Source organism: Anomalospiza imberbis, chromosome 5 (assembly GCF_031753505.1).
Source record: "Anomalospiza imberbis isolate Cuckoo-Finch-1a 21T00152 chromosome 5, ASM3175350v1, whole genome shotgun sequence".
Lineage (NCBI taxonomy): Eukaryota > Metazoa > Chordata > Aves > Passeriformes > Viduidae > Anomalospiza > Anomalospiza imberbis.
The window spans coordinates 11,614,733-11,640,397 of NC_089685.1; the positions used below are offsets into that span (position 1 = coordinate 11,614,733).

Below are 25,665 nucleotides of genomic sequence, written 5' to 3' on the forward strand. Positions count from 1 at the left end.
GTCAGCAGAATGTGGACTTGAGCAATGAATACACAAAACAACTACAAATTAAGGCTGGGAGTCTTAGCCTTAAATTAAATTAATAACTTGACTGATAGTCAAATCAGATTTGTACTTGTCTCAGAGAGTCAGCTGGGCAATTCGGCACCTGGATGGGCACTGTGAGAGTGTAGCAGGAAAAACAAAGTATTGATCAAACAATGATGAAAATTGTAGTTTTACCAAATAGATAACAGTTATAAAACTGACCCACTTCTGGCAGTAATGCCCACTGGAGTTACAAGGAATCTCCTTGGAAACCATAAGATCTCTAAAATAGAAATGAATTTTCAAGTTGTACCTCTATGATTTTAAATAGAGATGAATCCTACTCATCTATCTTTGCACATATTTTTTAAGTGTCCAACAAAGTGCTGTTGCTTTCACAAATTACTAATTTAGTATGTGGCTAGTTATTCTTGTCCTCATGGTGCTAGCATTACTCAAAGAAACAAAATAGCTCTATTAACCATTTCAGTTCACATGACTGCCTATTACTAAAAATTCCCAGTAACATTTATATTTATATTTCAACATATGAAGGCATTTGTCACTGTTCTGCAGCATCTTTATAAATATTCCATCTAATTCGTCACCTCATCCATCTCCCCTTTTCCTTCCTGGCAGTTTATGTCAGGAATCAGCAGTGGCAATGGTGTGCAGTTGACAATGCTGCTGAAAATGTCTTCCACTAGGGACAGGTGGCACATGGCCAGGATTCCCTCTGGGACACAGGGGCTGCTTGGTATTTACATGATGCTTTTCCATACCCCTCTGCCTTTAGGCTGCTGGGAGGTTGGCTGGGCTATGTTCCTCCTCCTGGGAGCCATTACCTAGATAAATGTGACGTGCTGCTTACAGAAACAATATGTGCGTACAAAAGCAAATCTGTTGTAAATTTTGACCTCCTTTTTCTAAAGAAAAAGAAGGGTTTCATTTCTTCGTGAGCCTCTGCACACAGTGACACCTTCCAAAGTGATCCCAAATAGCTATGCAAACGTGGCATACATTTTTTATCTCGCTCTTCAGATCCACTGACGCTCTGTCACACAGTTCATTCACACCAGGCATTTCAGGATGCACAAGCAGTTCCTGCAAGCAAAGCTTAGACAGAACAAGCTTACATAATCTGTAAATAAAAGGCTACCTTGAAAATCAGACCCTTTTCTCTTTATGTGGTCTTGCCTCCAATATACTTACCATTTTTAAGTAATTACTTTTTTTTGTAAAGTAGCAGTTTTAACATCCGTGCTATGCTTTCAGATGCTTGAAGAAGTGAAAACTGTTTGTAGGAAGAAAATTCGCCTACTCTTTACTGCTTTATGACCAGCATTCATTTAAGTATGCTTTTGCTATTGCATTACTTACATTTTTTAATCTACAATGTTTTATGTTTACTAGATCAGCAAATAATCAGGGTCTTTAGATTTTTCTGGAATGTATTTTATTTCTCTCCCAAATAAATGCCTCTATTTAAATAGCTTTTGCCACTATATGCAAAATACAAATAAAATGGAAATAGTTTCTTCTACTAATCCCCATCTGCCTGAGTGTAATTTCATGATACATGCTGGTTAAGCACAAAAATTTTGCATAGACAGCTTTTTAATTAGACATATGCATTGGGTCACAGAAGCATTAAAATGGGTTCTAAAATATTGATTGCATAAAAATGGCACCTGCTTACTCAACAGACCTGAGTCTTGGGTAAAGTTGCAGATAAGTGTCTCTGTCACATATTTGTGTTGGCCCCTGAAGCAAAGTTCAGAGCCGTTGCTCAGTCCTTCATTATGGGAATTATGAAGTCCAATGATGGGAACACATTTTAGCACAAGTTATCACCCCTACAATGCTCTTTTGTACAAATGGCTCAAATCTGACAATCAGATGATTTATATCTGTTGTTCAGGTTTCAGAAAGAGGAAAATCTAAGCCTATTTTATGCCAGTTTGACTGCCTGACTACCTACGAATACATGTTGGCTTGACTTTTTGTCCGATTTACAGAAATAATAAATTATAATAATCATCATTAATGACTGATTAAATGAATAATAATTTTTATTATTATCATTTATTATTATCATTTTTCCCCCTGAACCTCAGTTCCCAAAGTTCAGTGAGTGGATAGTGGTTACCTGTCAGCTTTGCCGAGTTTGTCACACAGGAGTGAAACTTTCTCAGTGTGATGAAGACTGGGAAATGGGTCTTCCATGCCAGTGTGAGCAGTGATATTTTAATGGACTATTAAGTGTTCTCTCATACCAGTGTGTTCCTGAAACTATTTCTGAATGCAGAGACAGCTACCCATTATATGTCCCAGCAGCTCTTTTAATTTCACTGTGGCTGCTGCAGTACTGTGTATCAGAGAAAGTTGTTATAAAGCTGATAATAATGTGGTCAGTTTTAAATTTAGCTCTTTTGATCAGTAGCTGTAGTTATTGAGTTATTGAATGCATGCACTTCTCCCTAGGTTGCCTTTTTGATATGTTTTAGCAGTTAATCTAATGTTCCTCTTTAGAAGAACTAAGTATTTTCTTGGCAGGTGTTTTAAGTATTTCAGTACTAATATGCAATAGTCATCTTACAGTGCAATCTCCTTTAAGAAGTTGTTGTAATTTCAAAATTTTTATTTAAAAATAAGGGTAATTTTATACTGAATATTAACAAAATTAGGGACTTTTTATTTTCTTTTTTTTTTAAGACTAATCAGGTTACCATAAGCTACAGGACCCTAGGCTTTATCTTTTGCCTGTAAAAGTCAGGCCATCAAATCTCAGCAGCTAGAGCTAAATGGGTTTTACAGGGTTCTGTGGCAAGTCAGAGTAAAAGAAATCAGAGAATTTCTGTTTATGTAGAACTTTCTGAAATCTTTTATAGCTAAAAAAATTCTTCTAGCCATAACGAAAATTATTTATTCACACACTGGATCAACATCTATGGCAAGTGGAGGGAAGTTGAGTTTAAACGTTTCAGAATGTTGTTTGTCTGCTACTGTTTAACTATAGGATCCCTCACGCACTAGTTCTCTGTACTGCTGCTTGTAAGTGTATGTGTGAATGTAAAAATGGCTAATTTCTTACAAATCTTTGCTTCTTTCATGACCATCAATCACATGCTGTTGTTATTAAAATTACCCCCATGTTTCATATTTTGATACTGGAAACGTGCTCTGAATGTATTATTAGCAGGCTCCAGTGCCAGCAATCTTGCAGCACCCTGCAGAAAGAGAAGACAAGGTCACTGCTGAGAAGTGACAGAAATATCTGGTAATGACAGTAGAGAGTGTGGGTGGGCAGGTGAAGGGAAAGCTTCAACGATGAAGTAATCATGTATTGCTAGTTCTGAAACTGATGCAAAGTATGCATATGCAGAATTTAGATTATATGGGTGAGAAATGCAAGTGGGATTAAGTAATGTTGGAGAAGTTAGCAGAGTTTATGTGGGCTACAAATGCAGCAAAAAATTATGCAGCCCAAGTCCTGCAGAGATGGTGTGTCCTGTGCTGACTTGCCAAACCATGAGCTGGTTTTAGCACTGTTGCTATTGGCTTGTGCTGGCTGCAGGGGGATAGCAGAGCTGTCTCCACTCCAAATCACAGCATTCTGTCACGTTTTAAGCACATAAACCTAGCACTAAGAGCATGATCAAAAACCTGTCAGAAAGAATGGAGACATTTCTACTAAATTTCAATTGAAGATCTAATCTGCACTTTTTTCTCTGCATTCATACTTCAAAATTTAGAGAATTCTAATTAATAATAAGAATGGCAGTCTAGTAGGCAATTCAATTCACTGAGGTACAGCCAGAAACCTAAGTGCACAAGAAACATAACCAGAAGAAATAGGCAAAATGTTTGTATACAAATAGTGGGAACATAAGTAAGAAAATTGAAAAAACTTTGCCTACAAGTGCAAGATGTTTACATAGAGAATCTAGGGGTAACAAAAACCTATCAGAAACAATAACTGGAGTCAACTGAATAGTACAGGTTCTTCAGAAAGGAGGTAAATAGAGCTGGAAACATTGCCTGAAACTATAAGATAATTTGTGATGAAACTAGTTATGTCAATAAAACAAATTCTGTTTGGATCAAGCACTTCAAGCATGAAAAAGGTTGGTTTTTTTTTTCAGAATTAATGCTTGTGGAAAATCCCCTAGGTGTCAGATTTAATTCTGCAATAGTATTGTAGAGAGAAATGTAAAACAGAATCTGTCATTAAAAGATGTTGAAGCTCAGAAATTTCTTCACCAGTTACTAATCCAACTAAAGATAATGACAGTATAGATCTGGTTTTTGCTTTGAAATTTGAAGGTAACAAAATGTAACCTCTAATCAAACATTCAGGCACTGAGTCAATTAACATTACATGACAATAAGTAATGATCAGCAGACTTTAATAAGCAAAACAAGCTAGTTAAATACATGAAATATTATGGGTGTTTGTGGTTTTTTTCTGTGAAGAGGACATCAAATTTCATCAAGTGTAACAGGCTGTGTTGTATCTGACAACAGAGGACTAGGTTCAGACAGCCAGGAAGTCCCCTCCAGACCCATTTTCCTAAATTTTTCAGTTAAATGCAAGAGCCTTAACTAAATCAGAGGTAACTTTAGGACAGTTTGACAAATTTGCTTGCTGTCAGTATTCTTTAAGATTCTTCAACTCAGTGCTGAATTTAGACATTGAAGGATCTGTTTTTGTGGCAGTATAGATTTTTGAGATGTAGGCCACGGTATCTGTTGTCTATTGGGTGTCTATCAAACCTGCCAGTTCATCTAGAGAGTCTGATTCAGATGCCTTCTCCATAGATCAGATCAGCCCTTCTGGGCTGCCTCATCCCTGAACAGTCTCAAGTAAGATGAGGTTGGTGTGGCACGTGTACGGTTTCTACAGGCTGGGGAGAAAGATGAAATTGGAGAGCACCTGACAGAGAGGACGTTCACCCTGGAGAAGAGAAGGCTCAGGGGGATTTTATCAATCTACATAAATACCTGTACAAAGAAGATGGAGCCAAGTTCTTTCCAGTGGCAATAAAAGAGGCAATGGGCAAACACTCAAACACAGAAGTTCCCTTTGAACATCAGAAAACACTTTCCTGCTGGGAGAGTGGCTAAGCACTGACACAGGTCGCCCAGAGAAGATGTGAAGTCTACCCCCTTGGAGGTTTTCAAAAGCCACGTGGATATGATCCTGGGTAACTGGTTCTAAGGGATTTGGATTGAGCAGGGTTTGGACAGTATGACTGCTAGAGATCCCTGCCTAGCTCAACCATTCTGTAAGCAAACTCCAGTTATTTTAGCAAATTTAATTCTAAAAGTCAGGCAAAGTTTGATGCTTAATATAAATGTTCTGCATAACTTCAAAGATACCCACTCACTGTGAAACTGTGATTTCTGGAGGCAGACTATGGCTTGCTCAGAAAATCAGACAGGAGTTATAAAGTGGATCACTATTATGCTTGTCCATATGCACCCATTATTATTAGAAGCAGCAGAAGAAAACAGGCAGAAAAGATGCTACAGGAACCTTTAAGGAAGGTTTCCTAAAGAAGAGGGGTCTTGAACTTTGCGTTAGCATGGCACTGGCTCTGTAATGCTCTTAACTTATCTCTTTCTTCCTACCAAATGCTGAGTACTGTGTCAGCAATGAGGAACTCTTAGCCTGGAAAAATGAGTTAGGTTTGGAGAAAGTACAGCTGAGAGATTAATTTGAAGGATTTCTGAAATTAACCCCCTTTTTCCTTTTTCCTGTCTCATGATCTGAAAATCTTTCTCCCCACTGCATCCCCACTCTAACTCCTTTCTTGGAGCTGAATTTAGTAACTCATGCCCTTGTGTTTATCACACTTAACCTGTGGCTGTACATTCTCCATGTGACAGTACAGCAGGTGGGACCCAAACAGTCCCACTGTGACTGAGTTACAGCTTCAGTGTCTGCCCAGGCGTGCTAATCATATTATACCTCAGCAACAACAAAGACCTTTAAAGATATTGATTCAGGAAATGCTGAAGGATTTTCTGCTGGCCTGTGAGGGATAATGGAAGGTTGTTATTTGAAGAAGTTCTTACCCAAGGTCTTCTAGTGCTCAGTTTTGCCTGTTTAGTGACTGGGGAAAGGGACTACTTGGCTTGTGGTTCCTGACTGCACTCCTTTCGAAAAAGCTCATTTCTTTTCACTACAGCTCTACATAATGTCAACTAGTTTATGTAATTTTCTGATATATCGAAACCATATTGATTTAAGTTTTATATCATAGCTAATCCTGTCCAAATACTTAAAGTGAGGAGCTAAAAACAAGCAATGATTTACTCACCCAACACAAAAATTGCATTTTTCATTTTGCACTCTGCTAATGTATTGTAAGAGAGGATGAACAAACAGATTGGTCTCCTCCCACCACATAGCTGCATTGCCAGCACTCAGGGAAATAAAGACTGCATGGATTAAAAAGTCGCAAGGTTACTATTAAGGCATAGCTACTGAAACAGGAGCATGCACTGAAGAGCTCTCAGTTCAACAGAAGCAGTCCTGTTGTGAGCAATGTCAGCCTCACTGCTAACGGGGGAGCCAGGGATGAGAATGCAGGTAAGATCTTTCTATACCAGGGCATGAGCAAATCATGATGAATTGCAGCCATTGCCATAGTAATTTGTATGGTGCATATTTTCTTTTAAATTCTGACTTTTGGAAACTGCTTTATTTTCAGCTGCTTGAGACAAAAGCATTGGAGTTTTTTCAGCCCTGCCTATGAAGTGACATTACTGTTTGTGCTTGTTTTGGAATCTATTTATGGTGCACATTTAAGAAAGCATTTGCAGCTCCTAAGGTTTATGTGTGTAATACTTGCAATCGTTTAAACAAACTTCTTTAGCATTTTTTCCCTAGGCAGCCTCTGAAGAAATCTTCCTCTGAATCACAGTTTGTGCATATGCAATTAGTTACTGTCAGGCCGTTACACAGACTGATCATGTGGGAATTGACCATTTCATTTTCACATAGAAACAGCCTCTGCCTTTTGCTCTTACTTAGAAACAGCCCTTGCATTGGCATCTTGATGACGCTCTTATCCTCGGTTTCTGGATTAGATATTTTGATTGAAGTACTTGAAAGACATAATTTCATAAATACACTTGAAGCAATTCCACCCAAACCACCTCATTCTCCCTAAGTCATTCTCATTTTCTTGCTGAGTTTTCAAATACCTTTAAAAAGCTTTGTGTCGTGATGTGTAAATTTCTGAATTGTGTACCTTGCAGACATCTCATAGTAACCTGGTGATTAGTAATAGGATAACAAGATGGTCTTCATTTAGAAAAATAGTTTAACTTGTAGAGTTCTCTAACCAACTATCCTTTTTCTATAAAGATGTCAACTTTTTTATGAAAGTGAAAACTGACTGTGGGTCATCAAACTATTCTAAATATTGTTTGCACTGATAACTCATTTTTATTTTAATATGCACCTTAACAGTACATTAAAATTATTTATGGCTATAAATATATAGATCTATTCTAACACCAAGAAGAATCTTGAACCTATTTCTGAGCATTTCAGTAACAGTAGATGGTTGGTTCATGGGCAATATGGAGACCCATAAATAGCCTGTTGACTTAAAGAATTCTGCTTCTATGTGCTCAGACTAGTAGGTCTGCTATACATGAGACAAGATTTGAAGGTAAATGTAGTATCTTTGGGTTTATTTGACCAGCTGCTTAGGTGAAAATATTAAACTGATTTTCATATATTTGCCTAAATTTTTCTAATGTAAAGCTATTGAATCTACCAAAAAAAAATTTGTTGTGTCATTGTCCTTGAGCCTTTTGGCTGCAAGAAAATGCCATGAAACATCTCTATATTATGTAAGATAGTTCATGCCTTGAATAGGAAATGACAGTAGCAGTTCTGAATGGATGATGGCAAGTAATCACATTTAACAGAAAAGTGTCAATATCATGATCAATGCAAAAACTGTTTCCTTATGCACATGCATACACAGTCTTGAATTGCTATTCATTGATTCTTAAGTCTAGGAATACTTACTTTTTTTTCTTTTACTCTTCACCAAACGTTGGTATTTCTTGACAACAGTCTCCAAATAATCATTCACTTTACCTTATTAAAAAAGTAATCTGTAGAGACTGCACTGAAAGGAGTTGGAAAAATAGGGAGGAAATGTCAAGAAAAAGTGAATGTCTGGATCCATCTAAATTTTCCATTTGTGAGCTTACACAGAAAATAACTGGTATTGTCATTGTGTCTTTGTATTACATTTGCTGCTAGACATACTTTACTTTTTTTTGTCTCTCCTATATGAGTCAGTATGTTGATTGAATTTATCATATTTTTTTTAGTAGACTTCTATCTCATTTAAAAAAAAATGCACTGCATATACAGCAATTGAAGTTGTCTCATGTTGTCACTGTTTGTTCTTCTCGTTCTAGGTGATGTGATTGTCTATATTAATGAAGTTTGTGTCCTTGGACATACTCACGCAGATGTAGTCAAACTCTTCCAGTCTGTTCCTATTGGTCAGAGTGTCAACTTGGTGCTATGTCGTGGATACCCTTTGCCCTTTGATCCTGAAGATCCTGCCAACAGCATGGTGCCACCCCTTGCAGTAATGGAGAGGCCTCCGGTAGTGGTAAATGGAAGACATAACTATGAAACTTATTTGGAATACATTTCTAGGACTTCTCAGTCTGTTCCAGACGTAACAGATCGACCACCACACTCCTTGCACTCCATTCCAGCAGATAGTCAGCTTGATAGCACATTCCCACCACCTGCCCATGATGATAATGTATCAATGGCTTCTTCTGGGGCCACCCAAGCTGAACTCATGACCTTAACCATTGTGAAAGGGGCCCAGGGCTTTGGCTTCACTATAGCAGACAGTCCTACAGGACAGAGGGTGAAGCAAATTCTAGACATTCAGGGATGTCCTGGTTTGTGTGAAGGTGACCTCATTGTTGAGATCAACCAGCAGAATGTACAGAACCTGAGCCATGCAGAAGTAGTGGATATACTTAAAGAATGTCCTGTTGGAAGTGAAACTTCTTTGATTATCCATAGAGGAGGTAAGTTTGGAAAGTCTGTACAATTACAAAAATGTGTGTAAAAGGTTCTAAACCATAAGACATACATATACTCACTACATCCTTGTTTGCTAGATTGGAAATTAATTTCCACGTTGTGGGAAATAACACCATTGGTTCTGGAAAAGTTTGTCTGTAATTAAGTATCCTAGGCAAAATCTTACAATTTGTTGTACATTCCTTTATGTGTTTTGAATGTCAATGGTCCCATCTCTGTATAAAGGTAAAGCTAGGCCAGTTCCAGACCTTTCACCCCATAATAGTTTGTGTGGTGTCTGCAGCAAACTCACGTAGCTCCAAAGCAGTGCTGCAAGCTTTAGATACAGCTGTATGTATTGACTCATTAATGTAGATCAAAATCAGAGCAACTTATTTACCCTTTACAAGGTTACTGGTTTTCCTAAGCCATTTTGCCTCCTTTTCATTCATTGTAAAAATTGTGTACAACAGTTGTTTGGATTATTTTCTTTCCTGCTAACAGAGATCCATGGTATATATTTATCTGATTTTAAAAAATAGCTTCTAGCAACTTGTTTTTTATCACCAGCCTGACACAGTAAGTTTGAATGTTCACCATTGGAAGGGGAGAGTCAAGGCATCCATAAAGAAGCAATAAGAACAGAAAAAGAGTTAAAAAACTTGACAGGGATTTCATAGCTTTTATTATTTTAGCCAAACAAAATTTCTTTGGTGGTTTGAGGTGAGCATCCATCCTAACTTATTATTTCCTGAAGTAAATCATGATTGGATTTTTTAAATTAAAAATCTTTTTTTCTCTAAAGGCATTCATATGTCACTTAATGTACATTACTCTGTGCTTCAAAAGAAAAAGAAAAGGATTCTATGCTCAAAGATGCAAAAAATTCTAACTACTTTCCTTCTGAAGAATAGAAATTGGGAAATGAAGCTTTAGTGTTTGCATATGACAAATGTTTATTATTACAATACCTAAAAATCCCTAGAAATAAGGACTATAGTAACATTATATCAAATTGCACAAGTAACAAAGGTGATTATAGGAGTCACATAGTCAATAATGGCACATAGTCAATAAAGTATTGTTCATGTATATAGATAAAAGAATGATTTACAAGAGACAGAATCTGACAGAATTTCTTTGGAATGAAACAAAATTAGGATGATAACTAAACTGGACTCACTATAGTATGTGAACTTGAAGAAAGTTAATGGTTGTATTAATTGGTATTTTATCTGGTTCTCCTTAATGGCCATTAAGAATCTTGAACAATGGAATAAGAAACATTTTTTTAATTAAGTTGACAAATGAGGGAGAATTTCGTAGCCAAAAAAGAGCATCAAGAGGATTAGAAGGGTTAGTGTAACCCCAGAAAGGTGGCATTTTATTTTGAAAAAGGCAGGATAATCACCCTCTAGAGGAAAACAATTTAGAACACCAGTCTTCAGAGAGAAGTGGAGTGTAAAATCCAGCATGCTGAACAAGCCTGAGTAATAATAGGCAACAAAATAGATATTTCAGCAATCAGTACAGGACAATAGCAAAAAAAAACCTGAAGCAGCAACATACTCAAGCCCTTGAGGATAATTGCTCTCTCTGAGAAGAATTTCTTCTTAGATCACTGATTCATGATCAAAACATGATAGTTTAACACTGATGAACATGATAGTTTAACAAGTTCTGGTACATTAACTGAGCTGTGGTTATTTTCTACACATGGCTGTGGCAGGTAGGAGATGCTACACTGAGCTCAAGGCTCAATAAAAGCACTGTGAGTTTACACCATCTGCTCTGCCTCAAGCCAAACTCTGAGGTACAGGTGTTCCCCTGCCTCAGTGACACAACATACTGGGTCCAAATGCAGTAACATTTAACCCTCTGCTGCTGGGGCAGGAAGTGGTTGGTTGCTTTAGAGAAAGCAAGGAAGAGAAAGAAAGCGTGTTTTGTTCATGGTAGAACAATGACCAAGACCAAAGCAAATGTTTGGAAATACTACAGTGTCATTAAACTTAATGGGATGGTACAGAACAAATGCAAATTTACTATCATAATTTTTTGTACATCAGAAATAATGACTATAACTCAAGACTGTGAGACTATGAAATTAAAAATTTTAAAAAGTTCATTTTTTGAGTGATTCAAAAGAACTGAAAAAAATTGTGTATTAATCAAACCTACTCTACCTATGAGATGGCTAAATCATATCTTAACACAAATTTGAGAACTGTTTTAAGATGAAAACCAGGGTTTTGCTTCCTTTTTTTTTCATTTACTCACAGGAAAAGGGAATTTATGTGACTAACTACACACCTAGAATGCAGATTAATATGTCTATGTTAGTCATTATGTCTCCTTTTATAGTCCTTGGGCAGAAATGGACTTTTCTATGATGTAATTCATGTAATTCCACTGAAGATGTTTCAAATAAGTCAGGTATATTTAAGTATACCTTAAAACTACATTTGCTGCTTGACTGATTACAAAGGGAGTAGAGGATGACAGATCCAGGTGTATGTGTCTGTCGGACAAGTTTCGAATAATGAACAGGTGATAAGATTTGGTCATGTGAGATAATCTAAACACAAAACCAAATATTTTCTTTGACTGTAAAACATTTAGTCAGTGACATCAGAAAAGTAAGGCATACTTTCTCATTACTCATGGATCCAAGTTTTAGTTTATTATCTTTGATGTGTAATGACACTTGAATTATGCCATCCTTTTCCATCATTACCTTATGCATCCTGTCTTTAATGTCTCATTTTTAAGATTAGGACCAAAGGGCTGTTCCTACCTGTGGAGGAAGGCTGTGTTTTGCATAGGGTTGTGTGTTGCCTTGTAATGTTTCTCCCTCTGATATGAATATGGCCTGACTGAACACCTAATTGTGGCAAATCCGTTTCTGTAAGTGACTTAATTTCTCTCTCATCCAGCAATCTTATCTACATTGCAGACAGGAAACAGATTGACATTGACATATTTATTCTCACTATAGGAAGTAGTATCTCATACTGGAAAAAATACTCCCTTGGATGCACACAGTATGCATGTTACAGCATTTCAAAAACCATTGTCCCACAAGCATAAAAGGTCAACAGCCAGAGTATGCAGGAGAAGAAAAGGTCTGCATGTTTCAAAAAAAGTACTCAGATTTGAAGAGGCCACTAAAATCTCTCTCACCATCACCAAACAGAGACTTGTCATTGGCTAAATCCAGCTGGAGCAAGTCCCACAGCTCAGTCAACTCATTTTAAGATTTCTAAAGCAGAAGTAGCAATGTATCTGCTTCTTAAAAACCAAAATGGTAATGGAAATGGTATAATTATCTATCAAAGGAAAGACTCTCTCTAGCACTGGCTAGACCTCTTACTGTCTTTTTCTTATTTATTGGACAAGCTCTTTGCTAAGTAGATGCACCATAATAGTTCTGTATCTTTACATTTGTTTTTGCTGATCAGCCATACTGTTTCCATTGATTACTATGAGCTGACAGATGTGCTTGTACTGAAAAACAAAAAACTAAAATTAATGGAAAAGTTAGTGGAACAGAGTTGCCCAAAAAAAAAAAAAAAAAAAAAAAAAAGGGAAAAATTATTATAAGAGAAAATTATTATAAGAGAAAGAAAATAACACCCAAAGAGATTTACTCCTTTCCAGCTTTGCTTCAGGCTTTACACTTTATCCTCAGCTTCTGCAGTAGATTTGATTGAGTATAGGCTGCTGAAATAGTGTGGAAGAGCTCTCAAAAATCTGTCTTTCTGAATGTAGATAGAGCATAAATTCTGAATTAGTCCAGTACTTCTGAAAAACAGTATGTGGTTAAAGTGGTATGTAGCAAATTTATGTAGAGCAAAATATTCAGTAATGAGAACTTCAAAAACTAGGTTTGGCATTTTCTACTAATTGAACTATCCAAGTATTTGACATATGCCATCTCTTTTGGAAAGAGATGAAATCTCTTTGAAAGAGGCTGTCTATAGGTCCATCTCTTTGAAATATATGGACCTATAGACAGCAGCCCAGCTCCAGAAGTGTTCCTGTCTAAAAAAGAACTGATCGATTCAAATCTAGATCCATCAAGACTATGTCTGAAATACTGTTGTTAAGGAAACCTGCAGACAAGCCAGGACTGATTCATGAAGTTATGGCAACTCATAACAGGTGTTGAGAGTGAAACATTAAATGCAAAAAGTGGGAGGCTGACAAAATTCCTACATCAGATGGCTATTTTATTATCATGGAATCAGAAAATGGTAGAATGCAAACTGGCTCTGAGAAAGTGAGAATGTTGGTATGAAATTGAGCCAGAGAACTGACACACTGTCAACACTGTTTAATTGTTAGCCCAGTCCTGGTGTGGGACCGGACTGTCAGCAGCCAGTGTCACCGTGGTGTGGCATGGGAAATAGGGAGGGCCACATGCAATGCACAGTCAAGGTGAGCAGGGAGAATTTAACTACATACTTGTAAATTGTGTGAGTAAAAGGAAGGCAAATTATCTTTCTCAGATACTGTATAAATCTTAGGAGAAGTGTGTAACCCCTTAAAACCACTAACAGATACCAGAACATCACACGCAGCACCAGAAATTTCACCCAAAAAATCTCTGAATATTCTAGTGAAAAACACTAACCCCTCAAAATAAGCAGACTTCAGTGGAAGGAACACTACATCCTCAGTACCCTTTCTATGGACTTATTTGAAATTTTGCCAGTTTTGCCTTTCCCCCATAGAGGTGAGTTTTTTGTGGGTTGGTTTTTTTTTTGTGTGTTTTTTTTTTTTTTTTTTTTTTTTTTTTTTGTTGTTGTTGTTGTTTTTTTTTTTTGGGGGGGGGTTTTTTGCCAAGATTGCTATGTGTTCCAATTCCTCTGATTAGGAAAGCTCATGCTTCTTTATATCCAGGTTGTTGCCTTTTTTGGAAAAGTTGCAAAAGATAAAGCTGAGGCAGCACTAGTCTGGCCCAGGAAATTCTGATCTCTTTGTTCCATGACCTCAGCCTTCTGCTGAGGTCTCTGTGGCTTTTGTTCTCATTCTGCACTTCTTCATACAAAATACTAACAGAGTACCTGTGGCAAACTGGAGACCCTGCATCTCATGGCTTGCTCATCCCCAGTTCAGGACTTTCTAGTCAACAGTCATGAGGATTTAAAGAAATTCAATCTAAAGAAGTATGATGTAGGTTTTTGATTTGGGACTTACAGAGGTTTTCCATCATCCTACTGTCTCTACTGTTTTACATCCCTGAGTCATTGGCAAATTTTTCCTTTCCAGTCACTTCCCAAAGGATCCCAATCTTGGTTTATTTGCATCCTGTGGGTACTCTAAATTAGCAGTAGTCTGTTCATAATTGTCTTGCTCACGAAGTTCTGCTTCTTTTATTGTTTCTGAGAGGAGATTTTGGGACAGACAAGGTCTCACATCTCTTCCTGTTTCCTGATATTCTTTCTCCTCTCCAGACGCTTACTTCAACTGTATATTTGCTTCTGATCCATTTCCTCCTATTTCCTGAATTCAGTCTAATGTTGAGAGGAATATTTGGCAATATCTGCATTTTTAGCCTTCCTGTATTCTTAAATGTCACATATATTTCTTGCATGTGAGCTTAAGGGACATTTGATCACAGAAAGGGAATGTGCACATGAACCCAACAGTGAGCCACTGACCCATTTGAAGTGAACCATGTGATCCATTGATACCTAGAAATTGGAGACAGAAATGCCTTCTGTCGAACACGCTGCTGACAGCATCCTCTTACAATTTTCTCTTTCCAATTTGCCACACCATTTTGCCTTGCCATCCCTCTAAGTGCTCTGTTGTTCCTGGATCCATATGCTTTAAAAATGATGGAAAACAAAGGTTCATAGCTGACCTTTTTCCTTTCCATCTCAAAATTATGAGCCTTTTTTATGTTATCATGAATTCAACAGTTTCCTCAGTGTGATTTCTCTGTAAACATATTCTTCTCATGCTGGCTTTTAAGTTGTTCCCCTTTTTTGTGCTCATTTTTGTTGCTATTTTTAGCTAGTGAAGCCAAAAACATTTAATGATCAAAAATCTTGTGAGTCATGCTATATTGTCCAATTCATTGACTTTTCTGTTAGATGTCATGTTGCCCTCTTCCCAGCCATAGACACTTGTCCCTTCCTACCTTCTCTACATAGAAATCAGTATTTTGTGCAAAATATTTTCCTAACAGCCTTGTGAGAAGGACAGTTGTCTTTCCTTTTCTAATTCCAAAAATAAAATTTCTGAAAGATTTTTAGAAAATACCGTTAACATGCTAAAAAAAAAAAGCTGCTGTTAAATTAACAAAATTCCTGAAGCACTGCTTTCCTGACTCATTTTTACAAGGTCTGTCTCACCTTGCAGAGTATCATATTTTTAACTGTGAGATATATACTCTCCTAATAACCTTTCAATTATTTGCATCCTTTTTGCCCTACACATTGAGACTGTTTTATACTTTGGATTCACTTGAAATACTTTTTAAGCATCTTGTTGCAATTATCTGGTATAAAATCTATTTCAATAAATATTACACATTATAGCAGGTAAACAAAAAATAAGTTACATACAGAGCCTTGTTTATGAAAGGATTCAATCTTTTACTGAGAGAAGTTGTAACCTTTCAGTAACGCAGGGAATGACAAATTTGAACAGGAGAAGTTAGGTCAGGAGACCAGTTATCCTAAAATTTGCACTGATGAAACTTTCATATCTTTTCTTGTCTAGCTCTGATTAGCTGTGAAACAGTGTGCAATGCTTCCATATTTCTGAATAAAAGATAAAGAAACCATAGACAACCTTAATGAATATGGATTCCTGAAAAAATAGACATTAATAATAGTTAGTAGCTGTTGCACTGTATTACTGGAAGTAGTATTAATTGCATTGCATTTCAAAGTGGTAGTGCTATAGTTTTGTTGCTTCTTTCTTATTAATGTTTGTGCACTGTGTGGTACATTTGTGGATAATTTTGCAAAGCATTAGGTAAACCCTTTTTCCATATATTACACAGAAGGTTTTTAATGACTATTAGAAAGCATTTTGTTTCAAAAGTGCTTTTATCACTGGTGAAACTGTTTTCTAATGTAGGCTTATATGGTCTGTGTGAAATTTGAACAGTGTTTCTATTAAAACCTGGGGACACTTCTCCTAGGGATGTGTGTGCCTAACTCTTGCTGAAATTGGGAGGAATTCGTTTGCACACAGGAGAAATAAGTCCCTGTAGAAAACGTTTTAGCAAAAAGAAACACAAATGTATGGGCATATATTGTCATCATTGCACGCCATAAAGAGGTAACTACCTTTGCTCCAGTGGCTATTCTGCCATGAAATTCTTATACCCAAGAGGCTACAAACAGTGAGCAGTCTGACATTAGAGTTATTAGGACTACAAAGAGACTTACTGTGCACACAGGATTTGTGCAGAGCTGCAGGAACTCTACCTTCAGGACAGGCAGCTGCTTGTCTCTCTTGAGGAGTGCAGGGCATGTTATTGTCTGACAGCTACAGCCCACGTCACTGTAGAACCCAAGAGCTCCACTGGCAGTACTGCAGACTGGTTTCAATCTTACTGGTATTAGTTAATAATTTCACACAAACTGATGAACAGTTTGTTTGAGAAAACAGACTTTTTGGCTTGTCTATCTTAGAATCTGGCCAGGCCAGAGAAGTTTCTCCTCTGCACTTGCAAGCAGTATTACGAGAAATCTTAATGGTGTTATCTTGGACTGTGCATCTCAGTGAAAGATGACATCTTTTGAAGCCAAATACCTCCCAAGCATGGTACATGGGAGAGCCTACTGCAATACTGAGGGATGAAGAAACATGGGTTTTTTTTCCCAGCCACCCATAGTCTAGTTTCTAAGGGAATCTCACCTTCTTCAGAGGAGATTTGGGAAATCTCAGCCTAAGGATGGAGAACTACAGAGCTGGACTCTAAAAAAGTACCATACAACCTGTGCTTGTGTACTGAGGCATGTCTGAAGTTTAGTCTAAATGTGTTGAACAATGTTTTTGTTGGTTCAGTATAATGTAATGTCCTATTAAACAGCATTTGTTGGGCTTCCAAATCTGTTGTCAAAGTACATTGTGTAGACGTTGTGATGTGGTGATTTGTAAAATAGTGCAATATTTTATAGTAATAAAGTAAGCTAATACACTATGAAACAAGTGACTACATTATCTATTGTGCTACAGACTTGAGACACAGCACTGGGGAGATGGGAAGGTGTGCTTTTCAGGCACTTCCTAAGCCACAACACTCTCTTGGCCCCTATGGTTTGCATATCCAGTAAAAGTGCAGAAACTAAATTAGTCTGCTAAATAAGATATTAATACCTGTACAATTATTGGAGCAATTTTCATTTACATTCTTAAAAAGGGAAGGAAGGCTTTAACAATGGCTATGCTTGCCCTTTATGATTCATGCTCAACAATTTTTTTTTTAAATAAACCAAGATTATAATATTTATTTAATACACCACTGACTTCTCAGGAAGCCTTTGGCTGACTCATAATTCAAAGACAATCAAAACCAGCACCAGGATACATACCCCTTTGTTGTGTCACCTTCAGTTTACAGTCAAAAAAAGGGACGTGGAAGCCAAAGCTGCCAGGCACAAATTCTAAAAGTTGACTCCCATGTCCAAACAGATTTCTAAAGGAAATAAATTGCTTTCCAAAGCCAAATGTTTCATAAGTCGGAACAATATTTCAGCACAGAAGAAACATACTGTGCAGTGTTCCTCTTTGGTAAATGAGAGAAATATTGACTTTTATTTCTTTGGTACCTTTTAATACCATAAGCTAAAAGAAGGCAAGCTTGCTTTACACACATCCCCAGGCGTGTAAAGAACACACCTGGTTCCCACACCTTATTTTTAGTGTGTATTTCAGACTGGTGCAAATTATACTCAATGGACTTTTTAGAACATTTTTTCTATAATTTAAGCATTTTTAATTGTATTTCATGTGTTCTAGATCGAGCACATCTAAAATTCTCAGATAATTAGAAAAATACTCTTTATGGATTAATACAAGCGCAGATGCAAAATCTTTGAATGAGAAAATATCTTAATGACCTTTACATCTATTCCATCAATTAATTTCCATTTCTATAATTAGGGTTTTTTCATAGCAGAAAATTTGATGATATTTTAATTTAATAAATGATTATGACAATAGCAATGGTAGTAGTAATAATATGAATAATAAGGCCATTTTTCTTAAAGAATTTGTTTAAATTATTAAGTAATACTTCAGGGATTATTTGACATCATAGAAAAGTTTGCTGATTATGGAAATATCGCGGTATTATCTATATTTTAATAGTTTCACTAAATTCACTCATCAATATAAAGCCAATATCTTTTTCTTACAACCCCTGCATAACTTCTGTATTCTAACTTGTTCTCAATAAATATGATTATTTGAGGCATCTGGGGCCAAGCAGTACCTCTCTACTGCAATATAAACACTATTATATCTCTGAAGTACATCAAAAGACACTTTAACCTGTTCCTTAAGGGGAAAAAAAGAATGACCAGTTGAGAAACTGTAAATATGATCCTAGTGGGGTAGTATACCAGAAGACCCAGGTTCTCTTTTGCATCACTCTTAATCCTCACACAATTTAACCTCTTGTGTTCTCTGGAATAAGTATGAGGAAGTACTAAGTGAAAATGGAAAGATTCTGGCAGATGATTCAGTTGTTTAGCCAAAATGTAGGATGATTACATTGATGGAAGGCCTTAGAGCAGCCCAGAGAGAATTCTGGGAAAAGTTCACAGGGCTTTGATCTGTGGCCAGTGAGAGCCAACAAATGTGGCAGAGTCAAAGACAGTCATCTCCATCCAGTTTCTGCCATTCTTCACTAGCTTTTTCCATGTTTTACCCAGTTCTTCCTCAGTCTGCATGTTTATTGCTTGTCATTCTGGCTCCATTTTCCTTCGTCTGACAATTCAGAGAAGCTGCCATTCTTGAATGTCAGCCCAGACTTTGAACTTAACCTTGCTTTGAGCAAGAGATTGGCCTAGCTGAGCTCCAACTGTCCCTTCCAATATAAACACTTAGAATATTCCATGGTTCTCCATACTTCTCACATTTAGGCCGAGGGTGCTAAAAGAGACGGTCTCTGAACAAATCATCATCTGGATAATTTCAAACTTCTTCCACAGTAATTCTCAGGGAGAAAGAGAAGCTTTTTAATCTTGCCTCCTTATTAAACCATACTGAATATATATTTCTTTATATATGAGAGTTATTTAAAAGTCAATGCAAGCAGGAAGAATGGTGACATGCTTTTTGATTTAAGCTTGCCAGATGTGTTCCTTGAGATTAAATAAGCAACAAATTATCCTCACAATGTAATTGAAAAATAATGCCGTGTTTATTTACTTTTTTGGTAGCATCTCTGAGAGATCTCCGTGGCTTGTGGGGTTGGCTCTAAAATACAAACATTTGGAGAGTCTGATGTAGCTAATATTCACTGCATGACCACCAGCTGGAATGATTATATCTACTAAAGTTAATGTTAAATAAGCAAGAGATTTCTCTTGTAATTTGTTCATTGCATATCAGATTTTTAACTTTATCAAGTTCTTTATCCCAATAGCATTGCATCAGGATATGTTGTATTAAAAAAAAAGAACCATCTATATATAGCTTCAGTCATAATGGTCATTTTTAAACATTCATCTCATAGTGATTAATTGATTCTATGTTTTTTTCACACGTCCCTAAAGGCACATAAGCTGAAAATCTTTTACATGCAACATTCTTCAGCCGGTCTTCCCAGTCTTGCCTTGCAACACATATTGCCACGTTCTCCTCAGCACTTGTTAAAATGTATAGGCAGCTACAGTGAATCCTTTCTCATCTGCTCTGGGAAACAAGCAGGGATTCTTTGTGGTGAGGGAAACAGGCATCTCTATAGTGCCATTCAGCTTCTGTAAACATCTAAAGTAGCTGAAATCAATAATATTCTAAAAGAACCTCTTCTTCCCTGTTGATTATTAAATTTATGAAACTTACCTACCAACATTTCAAATATAAATTTCTACTCACTTTTGGTCAGATGAATACCAACTTAACTGTAAAACAGTTTGATTTCTAGTCTACATGAGTCAAAATATTTACCCCTACAGCCAGTGGTAGAAAATAGCCAGTGGTGGAAGATTACTTAAATAATTTTATTCAGTCACCGTCTAAGCAGCTTGTTCTCTGGGTTTGCCCATTATGCTCCACAGATTGGAGAGAAGTCTGGATGAGAACCTTAGGTTAATTGACAAGTTATCTGACAAGCCAGATGAACAAGGGTGCATGGGATGAGTCCTGCCCACACACCAGAGGCAAGCATAGGTAATAATCAAAGTTAATAAAACTCCCTGCACTATTGCAAAAGCTGAAAGCTATTTCATGCAGTAAGGCTAAATCTGGAATCCCATTCATGCTACTGTAGAAAAAAGTCTGGATTTCTTTATAAAGGTGAAGTTAGAAATGTAGAGTACATAAAATATTTCGTAATTAATATATATTAATATCTTTATTAACACTTCAAGTTTTGTTATAAAATGTAATTGGTTTTATATAATGGACTTTTGTAAGTCTTTACATGCAACAATTCCACTCCTTACCTAAAAATGGAAACACGTAAAATTAGTGTGGCCTACACTAGATTGAAAGATTGCTTCACTTATCAATCTTTTAACATAATTATAAGTAGGAAATCAGTGAGGGGATTTATTTTTAATGAACTATCTCTAGGAAAAGTTCTTGGATTCTGACTAAATGCACTTTCTTTGAAAGTCCTGTAGAAAACATAAAATCAATATTGGTAAACTTTGCAGTTGGCGGGGAGTTTGGTCCACGTCATTGAATAGATATTACTGATAAAGAGTAATGTGGAATGCTTAATAAACTATGCATCAGCAAACAGGAAGTGTTTTTATCCAGTCATTGCAAATTAATTCCTGGAAGAGAGTAAGGAATGCAACCCAAACTTGTAAAAGTGCTTTTTAAACATTATTTTTGAGCACAACATTACAATGAAAAAAGGCAGATTCAGCAAAACTTTTTAAACTAAAGGTTTTGTTTATATTTTCTTAGTAAGATGCCATTGGTAAAACATTTTATTGCACTTATTGTTAATGCTAAGAAAATCAGTGAGGTCCTGTTCTAAATTGTCTTTCCCTACTTCTTCATACCTGTTCTTCCATCTTATTTTTCCTTTTTTTTCCTATTTAATTCCAAGCTACTATGTAACACTTCCATATTCTATGCAAAGCATCTTGTAGATGTCTTATCTTTTACTAAAGTTTCTCTTTTTTTGCTGTTACACCTGAAATATGGGATTTCTATAGGATTTTCCTTGCAGTTATTCATTAGCAAAAGTAATGGCTGATTCAGTTTTCCACGTGCAAGGTAGATGGAAAGACGTTTCCTTACTACCTAACTCCTATAAGAGATCTCATTTCCTGTGCAGACAACTAGGCATGTAATTTCAGGATTTCTTTCCTGTGAGGAATCTTGCAAGGAGTTGTTCATTAAAAGCTTGTGAAAATTAAAGGAAAGGACTTTGCTTGGGAAAAGTAGTCTAAAACAGAGCTGAAAGGCTAGAAACCAACTAGTGAAGAATTAAACATTCAGAAAAGATGTTTTGGGTCACATAAAGAGTACTGGTAGGAGCAGTGTTGTCGGGTGATCCTTTTTTCAGCAGATAGGAGGCACAGTCCCTGACCTGCAGCTCTCTGGGTATCAGACTTTATTAGCTATAAAACTGCTGGAGACATTTGTGGCTACCATGAGTAAATATTTACCCAAAACAGCTGCAGCCATCTCCTGTGACAAATAGATAGCAGCAGTCTGATGGAGAGAGCTCCAAGTGTGATTTCTTCCAAGTGTGTAGGCTTCTGAGAAGTGCCTGAGTTAGGCAGGTCCTTCTGCAGAGAGGACAGGCCCCTCCTTTCTGAGGTCCTGAAGGAGAGACATTTCCAGTGGCTGTGGGTTCTGAGCAAGGGGAAGAAGGGTCAGGGCAGAAAGCTGGAGATCTACTGCCCAACCCAGCAAACTGCTGAGAGGAGCCAAGTGCAGACACGTGGGCTGCCGATGGAATGGGATGAAAATCTGGGGACTAGCAGGGACTATCCAGAGCTCTCTAAAGCTCAGGGGGTCACTGATTTCACTGGAAACAAGGACCTCTCATGTAGGGACATCCTGAGCAGGGCAAGCTATTCCGAAGTTTCTTTGATTTCTATGTTCTTCAGTCAATGATTTTACATCTTCCCTACTTGAAAACATATGTATTTTGGTTCTATTATGTTAAAGCTCAGTGGTTTGGGTTTTCGTTTGGTTATATGCATATTCAAGCCGTTGGAGCTGTTATAAGAAGGAGTGTTGGTCAGGTAGTCTAGGTCTAGATAAAATCTTTGGCCAGCCTGGGATCAAGCTTATGTGGGAAGAAAACACCAAATTAAAACCTGCTATATTGCCACAAAATAGAAAGTAATTTCTTCACCAGTTTGGTATATCCTTTACCTTGCAGATTAAAGGCTTGATTTCTGGAACTAAGAACTGAAGTTCCTTTTTCTTCTGAAATGATAGTAATTTCTGTAGCTATTTAATTGTGAGTTAGTAATGAAGAAACAAAAATCACACAGAAATTCTAGGCTTTTCAGAGATTTTTATAGAAAAGGATAGTTCTGCTTCACCAGTTCTACAATTTGGTGAGACAAAGACAAAAAAATGTGCATTATTATATTTATGAAGTCAGAATAAAAGAGAATCAAATTGAAATATACTTCTATCACTTTCTCTTTTGCAACTTAAAGCTATGAAATTTATATTTTTTTAAAAAACAGACATCAAAGAAAAAACAATAGTCCTTTAGAATTCAATATAATAAATAAGAAAATAATCATTTTATGTATTGAAAATAATGTTGCAAATTAAAAAAAAATAATTTAGGAAAGAAAAATTAATGCCTCTGAAATTTTGCAGGTCGGGGATCAGGCCTAGTCTCTAGAGAGTGAGTGTTAATTCTGAAGTACTGAAAAGCTTTTTCATTTTTGCTCCTCTCTGTTGTCTGGAAGATAAAGAATTGCAGTGTAACAGCATATATACTTTTGTCACTAAATTTAAATGCATCTATTGCAGATTGCTGGTGTAGAATTGCAATTCAGTTACATTTCTAACTTCTTCCTAGTAGGAAAGGGATGAATAAACATTCATGACTTGTGTTTCTACAGAGCTACCCATTTTTTATTCAGTAATATGCGATAGCTACTTGCACACTGGTTTGGTTTTTTTCTATTTGCATCAACAATAAATAAACTTTACCAGATTAAGGAGATTTATGGGTATTTGCCATGTCTCCCATTTGAGGTCTCTTTGTATGGCAGAACACACAACTTGCAGAATATTCTTCAGAGAAAAAATTGTTCTGTGGAGAGTCTGAAAACAACTTTTTTTTTGCTTTCTCTTGCATAATGATTTTATTTTCAAATTTCAGCAATTATTTCTGAATTACTAACCTCTGAGTAGATGGCAATATATTTTATTTTTTTAATTAGAATGGATTTGTGATTTGTTTCTTCTATCCTATGAGTCCTAAAGGTTTTGAAAAAATTCACCAAAGAGAGCATCTACTGAGAAGTAGAGAAACTTAATCTAGAACTGTCGGTTGCCTGATAGATCAAAAACTTTTTGATGGTGTGAAAAGCAAAGGCCTACTTATAACAGAGTAAATTACTTCAAGCTCCATGTTATGAGAGACATCTAATATTTAATGCTTGCTAAATATCAAATGATCCTGCTAAATGTTAGATGGTCTGTAGGTATTTTGTCTAGAACTTGAATAGAAATTTCATCTGAGATCTGATTCATTCTGTTATTTTGCAGATTAAATATTCAATACATTCTGGAAATGCAACTGCTTTTCACCAAAATGGTGTTAGAGAATTACCATTAACCAATGAAAACTCCCTTTGACAAAATGCTCTAATTTGAATTTAAAGTCTCCTTCCCATTCCTCTGAAGTAGACCTTTTGTTGTTGATCCCTGTGACATAACTTTAAGTTAGCTTGTTAGAGTTCAAAAATATAATTAAAAAAAAAAAAAAAAACAAAAAAGAACACCAGTGGAAATTTCCTCTACAAACTATTTCCTATCCTATCAGATTGGGATTATACACCAGTAAATCTGTAGGGTGGCTGGGTAAAGAGCATACAGATCTACCCTTAGTGTCATTTTCTTTATCTGTTGTTTGGGGAAACCCAAGGAGAAAGTATCATGACCATTACAGATTAACTGTGCTGTTCATCCAGATTCCTTCAGCCAGCTATGTTCTTCAGGCATAAATTCAGTTTTTGTCTTGTGATCAAATGGGCATACTGAGGTATGAGGGTAGACTGAGGGAGAGGATGGTTTATGGATCCAAAGACTACATGCAAGTTTGTTTTATTACACAGCAAGTTCTGATTTTAAATAAGGAGGGACATACATGCAATTTACCCCAGCATGTCTTTCTAAAAGTGGTAATTTTTAAGGTCCACAAAGTGCTTCACGGTTGTCAGCACCATAATCTCCTCTGTTTAACTTGTCATGTTTATGTACTTTTCCAATTTTCTCAGTATTGAGGGGTTTATTTTCCATTATGTTGGACATGTCATCTAACTCAAGTCTGAAACCAATTTGTGGTCCTCTGAGAGATACAGCAATGTCACAGGGAAAAAAAGAATCAACCTATTCACAGTTTTTCTTCCTTTTCCTTGTAATACATTCATTTAATACTTATCAGTTCCCAACTGTCTTGTCAGGATCCTTTTTCAGCATCATTTTTTAGTGTTCTGTTCATTAACTTTTTAAAGTCCTGTGCAGGACTACGTGTGACCGGCACATAATCTAAACATCATAAAATTCACATCAATACTGTTCCTCTCTCATTAGACTTCAGGACACAGCCATTCTTTATGTTAATTGCTCAACTCCAAACTTTCAGGAATTCATAAAAAATTGACATTCCTTAACGGGTTTTTTTGCAAGCCAGGTCATCTTGATCAATTTATCATGCTTTATACTCTTCAGTGTTCTATACTGTAATAATATCATGTCCATCGATCATTACACTCTCTTTTTTTTTTTTTCTTTCAGTCTCCTGTGGTCTTATGCTAAATCATCTGAACTTCATGTCATTTTAACCAGTACAATTTAAATCACTGAAATGATCAGCAAAGCTTTTACTAATTCAGTTTTGTTCTTCTTGATAAGTTGTGTACTAAGAATTACCTCCTGAGTGGGAATGTGAAAGAAAAGACATTTATCTCTACTAGGTACATTTCAGAGTGGACAATATCAAATCTTCAGTAGCTCAAAGCAAAGCATCTTACCTGGAGGTTCAACCAGGGAACTGCAAATTTAGAACTTCACTGTTCTTTTCACAGTTTTGCTACCCTTTGTACATGTGCCTTCCACTAACATCCCTTGCCAAATATTCTGCTTTTCAACACTAAATGCTGTATTTTCATATCTAAGAGGTAACCATGTAAACCTTG

The 25,665-nt window shown here is 36.5% G+C and overlaps 1 protein-coding gene across 12 annotated transcripts in view; it reads left to right on the forward strand.

Moving 5' to 3' along the window:
• Window positions 1-25,665, forward strand: part of MAGI2 (membrane associated guanylate kinase, WW and PDZ domain containing 2) — a 709,198-nt gene that overhangs the window by 578,802 nt on the left and 104,731 nt on the right. For 11 of the 12 annotated variants that reach the window (XM_068189600.1, XM_068189602.1, XM_068189601.1 and 8 more), the window contains one exon: window positions 8,482-9,117. The exons of the other annotated variant lie outside the window; for it this stretch is intronic. In XM_068189600.1, the coding sequence (XP_068045701.1) occupies window positions 8,482-9,117 (636 nt within the window). The remainder of the gene's footprint in view (window positions 1-8,481; window positions 9,118-25,665) is intronic. 12 annotated transcript variants of the gene reach the window in all.